At 40.2% G+C, this 14,003-nt stretch overlaps 1 protein-coding gene across 1 annotated transcript in view; it reads right to left on the bottom strand.

The window, feature by feature from the left end:
* PITRM1 (pitrilysin metallopeptidase 1) overlaps positions 1 to 14,003 on the bottom strand; it is a 31,010-nt gene that overhangs the window by 6,405 nt on the left and 10,602 nt on the right. The window contains exons 13-22 of the mRNA XM_087778702.1: positions 9,374 to 9,508; positions 7,225 to 7,363; positions 5,990 to 6,106; positions 4,693 to 4,825; positions 3,855 to 3,975; positions 2,967 to 3,043; positions 2,487 to 2,652; positions 2,265 to 2,365; positions 1,164 to 1,284; positions 313 to 384 (exon numbers count right to left, since the gene is read on the bottom strand). Coding sequence (XP_087634828.1) covers positions 313 to 384; positions 1,164 to 1,284; positions 2,265 to 2,365; positions 2,487 to 2,652; positions 2,967 to 3,043; positions 3,855 to 3,975; positions 4,693 to 4,825; positions 5,990 to 6,106; positions 7,225 to 7,363; positions 9,374 to 9,508 — 1,182 coding nt within the window. The remainder of the gene's footprint in view (positions 1 to 312; positions 385 to 1,163; positions 1,285 to 2,264; positions 2,366 to 2,486; positions 2,653 to 2,966; positions 3,044 to 3,854; positions 3,976 to 4,692; positions 4,826 to 5,989; positions 6,107 to 7,224; positions 7,364 to 9,373; positions 9,509 to 14,003) is intronic.

Below are 14,003 nucleotides of genomic sequence, written 5' to 3'. Positions count from 1 at the left end.
TCTGAAACCAGGATAAAAATAAAATAAGCATCACTTACAAGACACAGCACAAGCAGGTATTTGCCTGCACGATTGGGTGTGAAGTTAGCTAAACGACCTTCACGCCAGAACCAAAAAGGGTTACATAGAAGGATGAAGAAGTTCGATGGCTAGTTTAAAGAAACAATCCCGTCAGAGGGTGGAACTGAAGGGCACATTATGTTTCAGTGGTGTGCTTCTAAACAGTAAGAGCGCCTGTAGCAGCTTAAGACGGACCATTAGTATCAGTAACAGCCCTCTAATACCAATATCCCCAAGCAATAATGTACTTACATTAACTAGTTTCCTTGTGATCTGCAAACCAGTAAGCATTTGGCTTCCCACAGGTTTGACTTCCCAAGGTTTCTACAAGAGACCCAGCCCTCATATTAAAAGATGATTCAACAATTTAGACTAATAATAATACAAATGCAACCCCTACCCTTCAACCCTCTTTGAAACCACCATCAGACCATGTCTTAACAAACATAAGCAAGCTACTCAATTACTTTCTTATATTTGAACTTCTAAGCAAATGCCAAATAAATTTCCTGTCAAGAGTAATTTGGCACTGAAAGACATCAAGACAGAGATTAAAGGAGGCCCAGAAAGTTTCAGACTATCATTTCCCTCATGGGTAGGGAACTGGGAGCTTATTCCAGTCTCGTCAGAAATGAAGACAGATCTGCATACTGACAGAGCAGATCCTTTGTCAACTCTATTGAGCCAAGCACATTTTGCGCCAAATGTCCTGAACATCCAGATAACACAACAAATTCCTACGCAACTGAGGAACTGCATGTCATGCCCTATTTTCTTTTGGTCAACATTTCAAGTAAAGCTAAAAAAGAAATTGCAATTTTATACAACAGAGAAAGGAAGAATTTCCTTTTCCACATGCCACACAAAAGCTTGACAGCTGATCTACAGGATTCCTATTGTCTATTTTATTGAGGTGAAGACAGCCTCTGTGGCAAAACACATAGCAGCTTATCACAGAGCTGACTCTTGCAAATTTCTTCAGACATCTTTGGATGGACATGGTATCCGAGTTCTAACGATCTTCTGATTGCACAGTGGTCTTTACACAAGATCAAATCCAACTGTGTTTGATGCCCTAATCACAAATGGAAGTCATTTCTTACCTCAAGCACATGGGGACGAACAGGTTTTCTCTCTTTTTTACTTCTAGCTATGCCCTTCATAAATTTCTCTACTTCTTTAGATGCTTCTGATATCTGTTGAGGTGCTGCATTCACTGAACATCTGTTAAAAATACACATTGAGTTTTTAAATATGTTTTTGTGTTTTGACAGTCCTTTATAATTTGCACCACTTTGTCTTCCTAAACATTTTCTATTAGATCATCAGAATGTTAGATCTGTGGTCACTGATAATCATTATCACAGAAAAAAGCAAAATACTCATAATCCAGCATTTGATATGCCAAAAAAAAAAAAAAACCAACCCAAAAACCAGTCCAATTTCTTTTTGTTTGCTTGCCTAGAAACACCTTCAGACCTAAACTTTAGCAGCAGCTGCCAAATCACTTCTGTGCACAGGACAGGACTACATCAGTTTTGCAAAATATAAATGTCTTACAAAGAAACTAATGTCCTCTGTACTCTCTCGTTACAGGCAGACCTACCATGGTTTTGAACAGTATAGGTATTTCCATAATTTTATTCATAATTTCATGCTTTGCAAAACAAAACTTTGCAGCTTACGTCACTTCAAATGGACTTATTTCTGGAACTAATGCACCTGACACTAACCACCTGAAAGTGCCGTCTTACTTTTTCCAATATATGTGTAAAGCAGATTTCAGAATGTTGCTATTTTCCTTTTAGGAGAAAAAAAATCCAAACCAAACTGCATTCTACTATTACAATACAATATAACAGTATTTGTCTCCTGGGCATCTTTAAGGGAAAAAAAGAAAAAAAGGCTGAATTTTGAGTATTTCTGTAAAATCCCACAGGCCAGTCACATACTTTTGGTACAAAAGTTACATATGAAATGTGCCGTAAGTTTCTCATACCTGTTAAAAAAATGAACAAAATGAGCCATAGCTACCACTTTATAAGCAAGGAGAATTTAAACTAATAACATTTCAGTAGTTTTTCCACAGACCTCCCGTTTCACAAAACCCCAGCGCTCCATGATGCGCACTGAGAAGTGTCTTTGCACAGGCCATGGCCTCTCTTTAACCAAAATGCCTCCTTTTCTCTTTAGCTGGAACCCACCTGATGTTGTCACTATTTAATAAATACTTCTTAATGCGTGGTAGTTTGCGTAGTATTGGTTTAATATCGGACATTTCTGCTATTCTCTTCATCAGCTTCACCTATGTGGGAAGGGAAGGCAGAAAGACTACAGATTAATCCAATAGAAAGAGTTAGCAAAAACGAGCACTGTAATTCAAGTCAAGGATTTGGGCCTCGCTGAAGGATGCATTAACTTTTCACCTGATCCATCCCACTGAACATTTCTTGCAGTTCTCCAGAAGGTGTAAGGTTTTTGCTGGCTCTAATAGAGGCATATAAATGACCACAGTCTGGAATGCCATTTGAGAGCTCCTGGGCAGTCTTCTTAACCAGCACTCTGAAATGTTCTTCCTCCTCAAAGCGGGGGCTGAAAAAGAGTAGCAGCAGGTCTCTAGGCCTCATGGAAAAGCATGCCAAAGGAATTTGTAATACTGAATCATTCATCATCCCAAGTTCAACAAACCGTTCTTAGACTCTTGGCTCTCCATTTAATCCACCATATAGTCATGCAAATGATGGAATACTTAGGTTTAGAAACTGGGAGCCATTCAAAGATACAGTTATAAAACGAAATCCCAAAGTAGGATCTCTAAGAAGAAGAGAATGGTTGGAGGAAGAAGGAAAAGGAGAACTCCAGAACACATGCAAAAACACAAACAAATGAAACCCAATGTACAGTACTTGTTAAATATTTCACTCCATAAATGCATCATGTCTGGCAGATTTCTATCCAAGCACAGAGATGAAAAGAGCACACCCTGAAGGAAAAAAGAAAAAACAAAACACAAAAAAAAAACCCTTCACACAAGATGACCAAAGCAATGGCCTGAGAAGCGCACAATAACTTTTTATGAAAGTGACGCAATGATGCCAACCTAATGCTACACATCACAAAACCACTTTAATGCAGGCTGTGCTACTAAAATCAGAGCAGACATGAAATGTGATTGTTCTTCACAAAGCAAGCCTGTCAATTCCTCCTTCTCAACACTAAGCAGCAATTCAGAAACAGAATTTCTTATTTTTCACACAAAGTACAAATAAAACTGTTCTGGAGATGCACCTTTCTGCAAAGGAGCCTCCCTAATTCAACTCCAGGATCCATGGGGAGCAAACCACAGCAGCAGACCCCAGCAAGTCTGAAAAAATCTTAAGAGGATATTGCTAGGACAGTTATGACCAATACTAAGATCTAATGATCTTGCAAACATTCTATATTTCTGAACCGCTTTAACAGTGACATACACATGTTAACAGCAATCTCTACGTATAACATGATACCATTCTGTCCTCTGCCCTCTGCTTCCAAAATTTTTTGCAGCACTCAAAAATATGGTGATAGATGCTACTGAAGCACTGCCTTAAAATGGGTAATCAGATCAAGCACTCCCCTTAAAACAAGTCACTGTAATTGTCAAATTTATACCTTACACAAAAAGGCATAAGTCCCTTTATACACTAAGCTTTCAGTCTACATTACCTGACCCCTCCACCTGGAAGCCCTGAATGACCCTTAATTACAGAGCTGTTATTTCAAGTGTAACATCTTGAAGTTCATGATTAATTTACCTGTTCATACACATCCAGGTGTGAATCATCTGGAATGATATGTGGGCTGACAGACATCCCACCTGTTTTTAGCTCTATTTTCTGGGCTTGTTCCCTGTAATCAAGGGCTCCACATCCCATCCTGTGAAAAACAATAGAGACGTACTTCCATTTTCAGTGCATGCCAACACCAGGATGCATATGCCATTTGCAAAGGAGACTGTTTAGGCCAATACTAATTTAGCAACTAAACCATCTGCGGTGTTATCAAGCAAACATAATACTTCACACCTTATGAAAGAAAAAAATAATACACCAAGCTTTTCAATTAAAGCATCCTATTAATTCAAAATGGTGTATTAAAAAGTGTGCTTTATGTACAGGCTTGCTACCAAATCCATATGGAACTACAATAATAACACCACATAAGCTGTTATCACCAATAAAAAAAAAATAGATTCCTCCCGGCCCAGGTGACTTGTTCTGCCCTGTGCTACTCTTTCCCCTGTGATGGGGTCAGTGTTCCTGTCACCACATGGTGAAATTAGACCAAATATCTATCCAAGTGAAAACTTTAACTTATGCTAGGCTATTTTTTATATATATCAATTTTCCAGTATATTTGGGGAATGCTTGTGTTGATGCTGGGGAACAAGGCAATGAAGACACTGATGGAGAAAGGGAAAGGAGCTGGCAACTCCATGGGGAAGAGGGATGACCACTGTTTCTGCAGGACACCAACTCATCAGCATTTCCCTTCTGTAATAGGAAGAGTTGCTGAAGTTATTAAAAGAAATATTATTTCAATAAGCTCTATTACATCTTACTGCTTTAGCTTCTAAGAAAGTAAACCTCTCACTTTGTTATGACATTGCAGAAGAGCGGCACATATGGTTTGAGCTCCTCGGGAAGAGTGTTCAAGCTGGAAACAGCTCTGAAATAAACCACCCCATTGGTTGGCTGAGCACAGTACTGGACAGGAATTTCATTAGCTAGGGACAGAAAAAAAACAAAAGCAAAGAACAACCAACAGCTTCCTACGTTAAACACACAAAAGCAAAACAATTTCTTACAAGAACTTCATATTAAAGAGTTATTTTCTGTTGGCACTTCAGAGCCACTTCTTGTTTAAGCTTTGCACATTGCACTGACAGCTGGACTGAAGGGGTTTTGTTGTTTCTGTCTACAGTAAGGTAACAGATACCTGGACAATTTGATGAGAGAATTCTGTTGACAGAGGACACATTTTAGAGGTAATGTTCAAATAAAGGAATGGTAATCTGTTTCTGAACAACTCAAGAAGATTTTCTCCCTTATTTTTTGCCTTCATCACCTCAAAAGTTGAGGAAAGCAGGTTCCCGCACTGTACATTCTCTTTTAAGCCAGCGCATTAGAACATACACATTAGAATTTCCACAAAACGAAGTCATTTTAGTATCAAAATTATACAGTACTTGACATGTGCCAGCAATTTTTGCAGGAAAGAATGTTAGAAATATACTACAGAGCAGTATTACCTGAAAGATTTTGACAGAACTGTAACAAAATTGAGATCTACAATTTCTTGTTTCCTATCAGTCCATGGGGTAGCCACTGGCAAAGCAGGGAAAAACTTGCACTGAAGTTATGAAGAATGGCAATTATTTTTTTTTTTTATGGCTCCTGTACATCATATTCTGTAAAAACTAGGTAGGAAGGGAAAGCAGTAAGTAAGGCTCTCTGCACAAGCTGCCAGGAATGTTGCACCCTGGATAAGTCTTTGGAAAGCAGGGGGATTGCTCAAGAGCAGTGGAGCATGCCACCTTGAGACTCCTCTGACTGCAGGGCAGGGCAGGCAATGAGTAAGCAGGCAGCAGAATGCTTGCATCAGGAGCACTACTGCCAGACCCCTGGGAAGGGCAGGTGGCTGGTTCAAGCTGAGAACAGCCCTACATTGCCCCTCAGAGGCGATGGTGAGAAGCATCTGCGGATCCACTGCAAACTCTTACCACAGAGATGGTAGAGGGTAGACTAGAGGAAAAGGATCATAACTATGGACAACAAACAGGGAGTACATATGCTTTGTAAAGAGCAAAAAAGAGCAACAGCTGGACAAACAGCTAAATAACAATCCAATAGTGTTGCTCTTTTGAGGACGAAATAGTGGTTACACCAACCTGCGAGTGTTGTCTCCAGCACAGTGAATGGGATTTTGGGCTCAATGTCGGACACTTTCAGAGCTGGGAGACAAGAGGTATCCTGAGGTTTGCTTTGAAGAGCAATTAATTCCAAACCTAGTAAGGAGAGCAGAATACCAGTTTGTCATTTTCATCTTTTAGTGAAAGTGCTGTTAAAACCTACTGAGGTGACGCAGATCAGAAAACCACAAGAGTTGGAAGTTTAGCATTTTCTATCAACAGTTCTTTCAAATATTTTACTGAAACAAATTCTGCAGATTATCATGTTGCAACAGCAAACACAACACTGTATCTGTGTAAATTCTCTTTCCAATCTCCCCTTCACATCCTGTTTACAATAACATGCAATTTAAACCCTGACGAAGTGGCATCTGCCAGCCTGTCCTGTCACACAGCTCTGTGAACACCAGCCCAGGTAACCCAGACCTTGCAGGTAAGAAGCTTCTTTCTAACCCATTCCCTCTAGTTCTTACTCAAGCGCTCTGACAGTACACTGATGCAACTAAATTGTTGTGTTTAATTTTACATTTCAGCCTCTTTCAGATTCTAGCTGGTCACCTCTAAGTATTCTCCAGTTTATCTTCGTAAGTAGAAAGCCTAATCTGACTTTCTGCTCCCCTATCCCCTGCCTAGTACTAAAGCTTCAAAAGATTAACACCACTTTTTGGAGGATTTCTGTGACTAGATCACTGTTTTCTCAAATTTAGGTGACTGCCCAGGGTTTCCAAGTTTAAGTTATTGCTCAGAGTTAAGTTGAGCATAACATTATTTTTATAGTTTTAAGTAGAAAAGAAAGAAAACTACAAAATATACGTTCTATAGGAGCATGGAGCAGACCTCTCATGCTCAAAAACAAACAGCTTCAAGGTACATGGTGGAATTCCTCTTGTACTTAGTGCAAGTTAACATGGGAAAGAATAAGCAGATCAATATTTTAGAACAATTTCCTTTCTTCTGCCCTACTGGAGACATTGATCATTCTATTTTTGAGTGTTAAAACTAATGGAATATACCAATCATGCATTGTTGTGTAAACACTACACTGCATAGCCCCATAAAAGATATACACAAACTTCCAACAAAAAAAATCATCCCTTTCAGAGCAAATGCTGGAGAGTGCCTGAGAATTTAAGATATTCTACAGAACACCAGCTAAAAAACCGGCTGTGTTTTTAAGCAGTTACCCAAATAAAAATATGAAAAAGCATGTTAACCTTTTTCAAAGATTTGGGTTTTTTCTTCTTCAGAAAGCGCATTGACCTTTTTTTCCAGCTTTTCTGCTTCCATTTTTGCTTGTTTATCATGGTAGTCTTCCTCTGGACTCATTGACAGAGTCAATCTATGGGGATTATCCTGCAGAAATATATCCCAAAACAAAGCATTATTAATTTTGAGGGCAACTTCCTCCTGTTTTGCCTCAGATTATTGCTTCATCAGCAGTAGATAAAAACACTCTATGCATCATTTGGCTTGTATATTATCAAAAGCATCACAAACAGGCAATTCACACTCTTCATTTCATACAAAACAGTCTGCTGCAAGGGTGGGGAAGAGAGACAGCTTGCCACAAGAACAAGCACGAACAACCTTCTGTGAAATTTCAGTATAAAGCAAGAATCCCTCAACAGCACACAGTACTCATTAGTTTAATTAAATCAAGGTTAAACAACTGTACATAACGCTGTAGAGCAGCATGCCACAGGTTTTATCTGGAGAATGTTCTAAGATGAGGAATCTGGTTAAATGCAGGAGGGTTTCATTAAGCACCTCTTTCAACCTGCCCAAGCTTGAGTGCTCAGAGATCCCATATGTTGTAAAACGTGCATGCCTTATCCTGCTCAGAAATGCTTTACATCAGTCTTGCTGCTAGAGAACTCCATGCATTATGCAAGTGTCACAACTGCTGTTTCTCTTTGCTTATACTGGACTGTGGCATTTTAATAACAAAATTACTCAAGCAGCTTCCATTTTATATAATACTGGGAGGCTATTCAAAAAACAGCGACCTCAAAAATTGCCCATTTCAAAGCAGGAGTCGAACAGCAACATCTGTCACTGACAGACACTGCCAATAATTTCGGACAAGGTAATCGGATTCTATTTTATGAGTTTATCTCCCTCGTGCTTACGTGGAAAGACTACAGAAACCTGATTGACTACGGAGTTGAAAAGGGAAATGCAAAATTAATCAGGCATAGTAAAATGGACAGGATGAACAGCACTCTCTCCCTTGCTCCTAGCCTTCCTGCTTTATTAATCTCCAGGCACAATGTACAACAGTGCATAATCTTCTGATATAAAAGCATCCAAATATTCTTATTAATTCGTATTGAGTCATGTTTTTGCCTTAGCCCCCTCAGCAGAACCGCACAGTAAAGGACATGCTCAAAAATACTGCACTTGTATTTCTTCCCTACAAAAGCCAAAACCTTAACAGCTCCCTACTACTTCCAGACACTAATAATGCCTTTAGGAAAACAGATTTCAACTGATGCCACTGTCTCTTGTTGCCTCTGAGTATATGAGAGCCAGCATTTACTCACTATTAAATCAGGTTGGCAGTTGCCTATAACAGATTTGCCCTTCAAAAAAACTTGAACAATTTGACCAGAAAAAAAAAAAAAAACAAAACCAAAACCAACCAAAACCAAAACCAACCAAAACCAAAACCAAAACCCCACCAACAAAACAAACACCAAAAAAAACCAAAAAAAACAGAACAAAACAAAAAAACCACTTTTGCACTGCTATCACTGGATTTTTTTCTTTCTGGCATTAGCTAATTCAGGGCTTCAGAACTATTCAACGTTATAATGCCTTTACTGTTTATAATTCTTCAGGAACTCCACTAGAACGTATGACAAGGAAAACAAGAAAAAGAGCAGAAAGCAATTAGCACTGACAGCAAAATTCGGACTGCAGTTCAGTGAACATGAGGAGCAGCAGAACAATCTTACTTGTAACCAAAGTCTTTTCAAGGAAGAAGAGATACATCTTGCTATGCCAATGCTAAGGAACACATAACTAGGTCTATAATTCTCTGTTCACGTCTGAGCTTCTCATTAGGAAACACCCATGTGCCCTTCTACAGCGTCACACATCACAGTTCAGTAAAACATCAGCATTTTATCGAGGTTCTAATATGTGTCTTTCCAAATGTCCAACCAGACAATTTTTCCCATTTTGAAAAGTTTTCACTTCAACAATTTAAAATTAACATGCTTCATTGAAAAGTGCTGTTGTTCACCTACACCTAAAAATAGGCAGTACGGTTATAAAAAAATTAGCCTTCAGTTTAATTTTAAATACGAAACTGTGATTTAAAAATTAATACTGCAGATAATCTTCCATAAGCTTTCCTACCTTAAAATATCTTTTGACTTTTTCCTGAAGAAATGTGGGATTTTCTTTAAGGCACTGCCTGAACTGAGAGACTTTATCTGCAATCTTCAGAAGCTCCACTGGATCCCCATCTTGATTCCAGCAGGAGGCTATATACTGAACGGGAAAGAATAATTAGGTAAGCAGGACAACCCATCTGCATTTCCATAACTGACAGCATCTGTGTTCCATAACCACCTTATCATTTTTACTTGAATAGCAGACATATAATGAGTAGTTCTAATATATTTGGAGCAGGGAAAAAAAAGCTGAAATCGTTGTTCAGATTAAAGGACTATTCCATCATCATCTGTCCCCTGCTCCCTCCATTCTCTCCTCTAATTTTATCATACCAAACCACCTTTTTTTTTCTTTCTTTTTTTTTGCATGGGTGTGTATATCTGTATTATGAAAATCTATTGTAATATTCTTTCCTCCCTCCCATTTAAAATAAATTCATTTTTCAACCCAAGAAAGAAGGAAAAAAGAAACAGGTGGTAGAGACAAAGCAGTACATAAATATTACAGTCTACCCATTTATTGTATCAGATGAAATGATTTATAATAACATAACTCAAAATTGTAACACAGATGGGGCTTCAGAGAAAGAAAATACTAAATAACCAGAAATATCCGTAGGATATTTCTTTTGGATGGATTTTTATTCTAGTTTTATTCTCTAGTTTGAGACTATTAAGTTTGCTTGAGTTGCTATTTCAAGTTATTCAAACACACCACAGGGCAAGATATCAAAACCTCCTCCCTTTCTACTCTGTGTGAGTGGGGAAAAAACCAAAACAAAGCAAAATAAAAAAATCCCAAGACATTTGAAAGAAAAATCCCTTAAAAGCATATAGAAAACAAATGCATTGGAACTGTCAAAACTACCTTCTCTTTTCTTACCTCTTTAATTAGAAGCAAGTACCACAAGCCTTCCAGACTTTTTCAGTAATATCTATTATTATCTATTCTGTGGAAATTCCTTAATGTGTTTTAAAGAATAGTTTTCTTTTAGAATATGCTCGAGTTAATTCTCTTGAAATAAAAGTGGTCACTCCTTATATGAGGCTTCCATTGGGTCATTACAATTCAGTGCTGGTTTTCAGTAAGCAACCTAAAAGTTTAACCATATATCTAAGAGCGTTGTCCAAACACTTCTTGAACACTGACAGGCTTGGGGCCAGGACCACTTCCTTGGTGTTAAGGTTTAACCCCAGCTGGCAGCTCAGCCCCACACAGCCGCTCGCTCACTCCCCTCACAGCGGGATGCAGGGGGAGAACCAGAAGGGTAAAAGTGAGAAAACTCACGGGTTGAGATAAAGACAGTTTAATATATAAAGCAAAAGCCGTGCACAGAAGCAAAGCAAAACAAGGAATTCATTCACTGCTTCCCACTGGCAGGCAGGTGTTCAGTCATCTCCAGGAAAGCAGTGCTCCGTCACGCGTAACAGTTACTTGGGAAGACAAACACCATCACTCCGAACGTCCCCCACCCTTCCTTCTTCCCCCAGCTTTATATGCTGAGCATGACGTCATATGGTACGGGATAATCCTTTGGTCATTTGGAGTCAGCTGTTCCAGCTCTGTCCCCTCCCAACTTCTTGTGCACTCCTGGCCTACTCGCTGGTGGAGGGGTGTGAGAAGCAGAAAAGGCCTTGACTCTATGTATGCACTGCTCAGCAAGAACTAAAACATCGCTTTGTTATTAACACTGTTTTCAGCACAAATCCAAAACACAGCCCTATACTAGCTACTCTGAAGAAAACTCACTCTATCCCAGCCAAAATCAGTACACTTGGGGAGCTTGTTCCAGTGTCTGACCACCCTACCCGTGAAGAACTTTTTCCTAATATCCAATCTGTACTTCCCTGATGCAGCTTGAAGCCATCTCCTCGTGTTCCATTACCAGACACCAGAGAGAAGAGTCTAGCACCTCCTGCTCAGCTCCCCATCACGAGGGAGTTGTAGACAGCAATGAAGTCACCCCTCAGTCTCCTCTTCTCTAAGCTGAGCAAATCTCATGACCTCTAGTCCTTTCAGCATCTTTATTGCCGTCCTTTGGACACGTTCTAGTATTTTCATGTCTTTCTTATATTGTGGAGCCCAAAACTGCACACAGTACTCAAGGTGAGGCCGCATCAATGCTGAGTGTAGTGGGGCAATCACTTCTTTCGACCAGTTAGCTATACTGTCCTTAACACATCCCAGGATATGGTTGGCCCTTTTTGGCTTTATGTGGCTCATATTGAGCTTTACCATCAATGAAAACCCCGAGATCCCTTCCTGCAGGGCTGCACTCCAGTCTCGTCCCCCAGTCTATAGGTACATCTAGGATTATACCGTCCCAGGTGCAGAATCCACATTTGTCCTTGTTAAATTTCATAGTTTGTGATTGCTCAGTGCTCTAATCTATCAAGATCTCTCTGTAAGGCCTCTTTATTCTCAAGGGAATCAACAGCTCCTCCTTATTTAGTACCATTGGCAAACTTACTTAAGCATGCACTCAACTCCTGCGTCCAGGTCATTGATAAAAGCATTGAAGAGAACTGGCCCTAAAATTGAGCCCTGCGGAACAACACTAGTGACTGGCCACCAGCCTGATGTTACCTTGTTTACCAAAACTCTTTGAGCCCCACCCTTCAGCCAATGGTTCACCTATCGTACTGTGTTTTAAATAAATACATCACACAGAGGAAGTCTTTCTAATTGTAAAGCTAGCACTGCACTGGAATACAGCATGGAAGCTACAGAATCCTTACCACATGACATTTAAAATTACACAGGCTGTCATCTGTAACAGGCAACATGGCTTCACAAAAGGCAAATCATGCCTGACCAATCTGGTGTCCCTCTACAACATACTGGCTGCATTGGTGGATAAGGGAAGAGAAACCGATGTCATCTATCTTGACTTCAGTAAGACCTCTGAGATACAGTCCCACACAACATCCTTGTTGCTAAATTGGAAAGATTTGGCTTTGATGGATGGACTATTCGATGGACAATGAATTGGCTGGATGGCTACATCCAAAGAATTGCAGTCAACGGCTCAACATCCAAAGAGGGATCAGTAACAAGTGGTGTCTGTTCCTCAGGGGTCCATATTGGGACCGATACTGTTCAATACCTTTATCAATGATACAGACAGTAGGATAGAGTGCACCCTCAGCAAGTTTGCAGATGACACTAAGCTGAGCGGTACAGTTGATATGCTAGAGGGAAGGGATGCCTTCCACAGGGCCCATGACAGGCTTGAGGAGTGAGCCCATGCAAACCTCATGAAGTCCATCAAAGCCAAGTGGAAGGTCCTGCACGTGGGCTGGGGCAATGACCAGTAATCAGTACAAGCTGGGCGATGAATGGCTTGAAAGCAGCGCTGCAGAGAAGGACTTGGGGGTACTGGCAGATGAAAAGCTGGGTATGAGCTGGCAACGTACGCTCGCAGCCCAGCAGGCCAATAGTATCCTGGGCTGCATAAAGAAAAGCGTGGCCAGCAGGTCGAGGGAGGTGATTCTGCCCCTCTGCTCCGCTCTGGTGAGACCCCACCTGGAGTACTGCCTCCAGCTCTGGAGTCCTCAGCACAGGAAAGACATGGACCTGTTAGAGTGGGTCCAGAAGAGGCCCACAAAAATTATCAGAAGGATGGAACACCTCTCCTACGAAGAAAGGCTGAGAGTTGGGGTTGTTCAGCCTGGAGAAGAAAAGGCATTGGGGAGACCTTATTGTGGCCTTTCAATATATGAAGAGTGCTTATAAGAAAGACAGAGAGACATTTTTTAGCAGGGCCTGTAGTCACAGGACAAGGCAGAACAGTTTTAAACTGAGAGAGGGTAGATTTAGATTGGACATAAGGAAGAAATTCTTTACAATGAGGGTGGCGAGACACTGGAACAGGTTACCGAGAGAAGTTGTGGATGCCCCATCATTGGAAGTGTTCAAGGTCAGGTTGGATAAGGCTTTGAGCAACCTGATCTAGTGAATGATAGTTCTGTCCACGGCAGGGGGTTGGAACTAGATGACCTGTAAAGGTCCCTTCCAACCCAAACCATTCTATGATTCTATGATTACTTCAGTTATAACTAGGTCCCTTTCAGGCCCTTTTCAAGGTCAACTTCTAAAACATGACCTCAGGGAAACAAACTGAAATATAACCCTCTTCTATGGGAGTATTAACACCAAATGCTGCATGACTCTTTGGTCTTTAAAAGCAAGAATTGTTTAAGAGCTTTCTGTTCTTGAATTGAGTCCTAACAGTTGAATCAACTTGAAGACTTAAAAATGTTCAGAGATACACGTCAGATATTTATCACACAGAATTACTCACACAATCTGAAGACATGTATTGGCTATCAAAATCAGGCACATTTTGCCAGATCCTACTGTGAGACATGCCAGGCAATTAAATATCCACGATTTGTCTGTTTCACTGTATGGCAATCTGATTTGAAACAGCTCTTAGTTGTGCTCTCCATTTTACAAGTCTCATATTAATCCAGGATTCTGTTTCTTTACCTAACTCTGTATGCCAAAGGAATGAACTCCTGTTCATGCTGAAGAAGATACATCACTTGAGAGACACAAAGCAAAAGAGCTGCTAAGCAACTGAAGTTGC

The sequence above is a fragment of the Nipponia nippon genome, unplaced genomic scaffold (genome assembly GCF_047370975.1).
Source record: "Nipponia nippon isolate SJK-2023a ecotype South Korea unplaced genomic scaffold, ASM4737097v1 scaffold_1, whole genome shotgun sequence".
Lineage (NCBI taxonomy): Eukaryota > Metazoa > Chordata > Aves > Pelecaniformes > Threskiornithidae > Nipponia > Nipponia nippon.
This window is presented reverse-complemented; position numbering and strand designations above follow the sequence as displayed.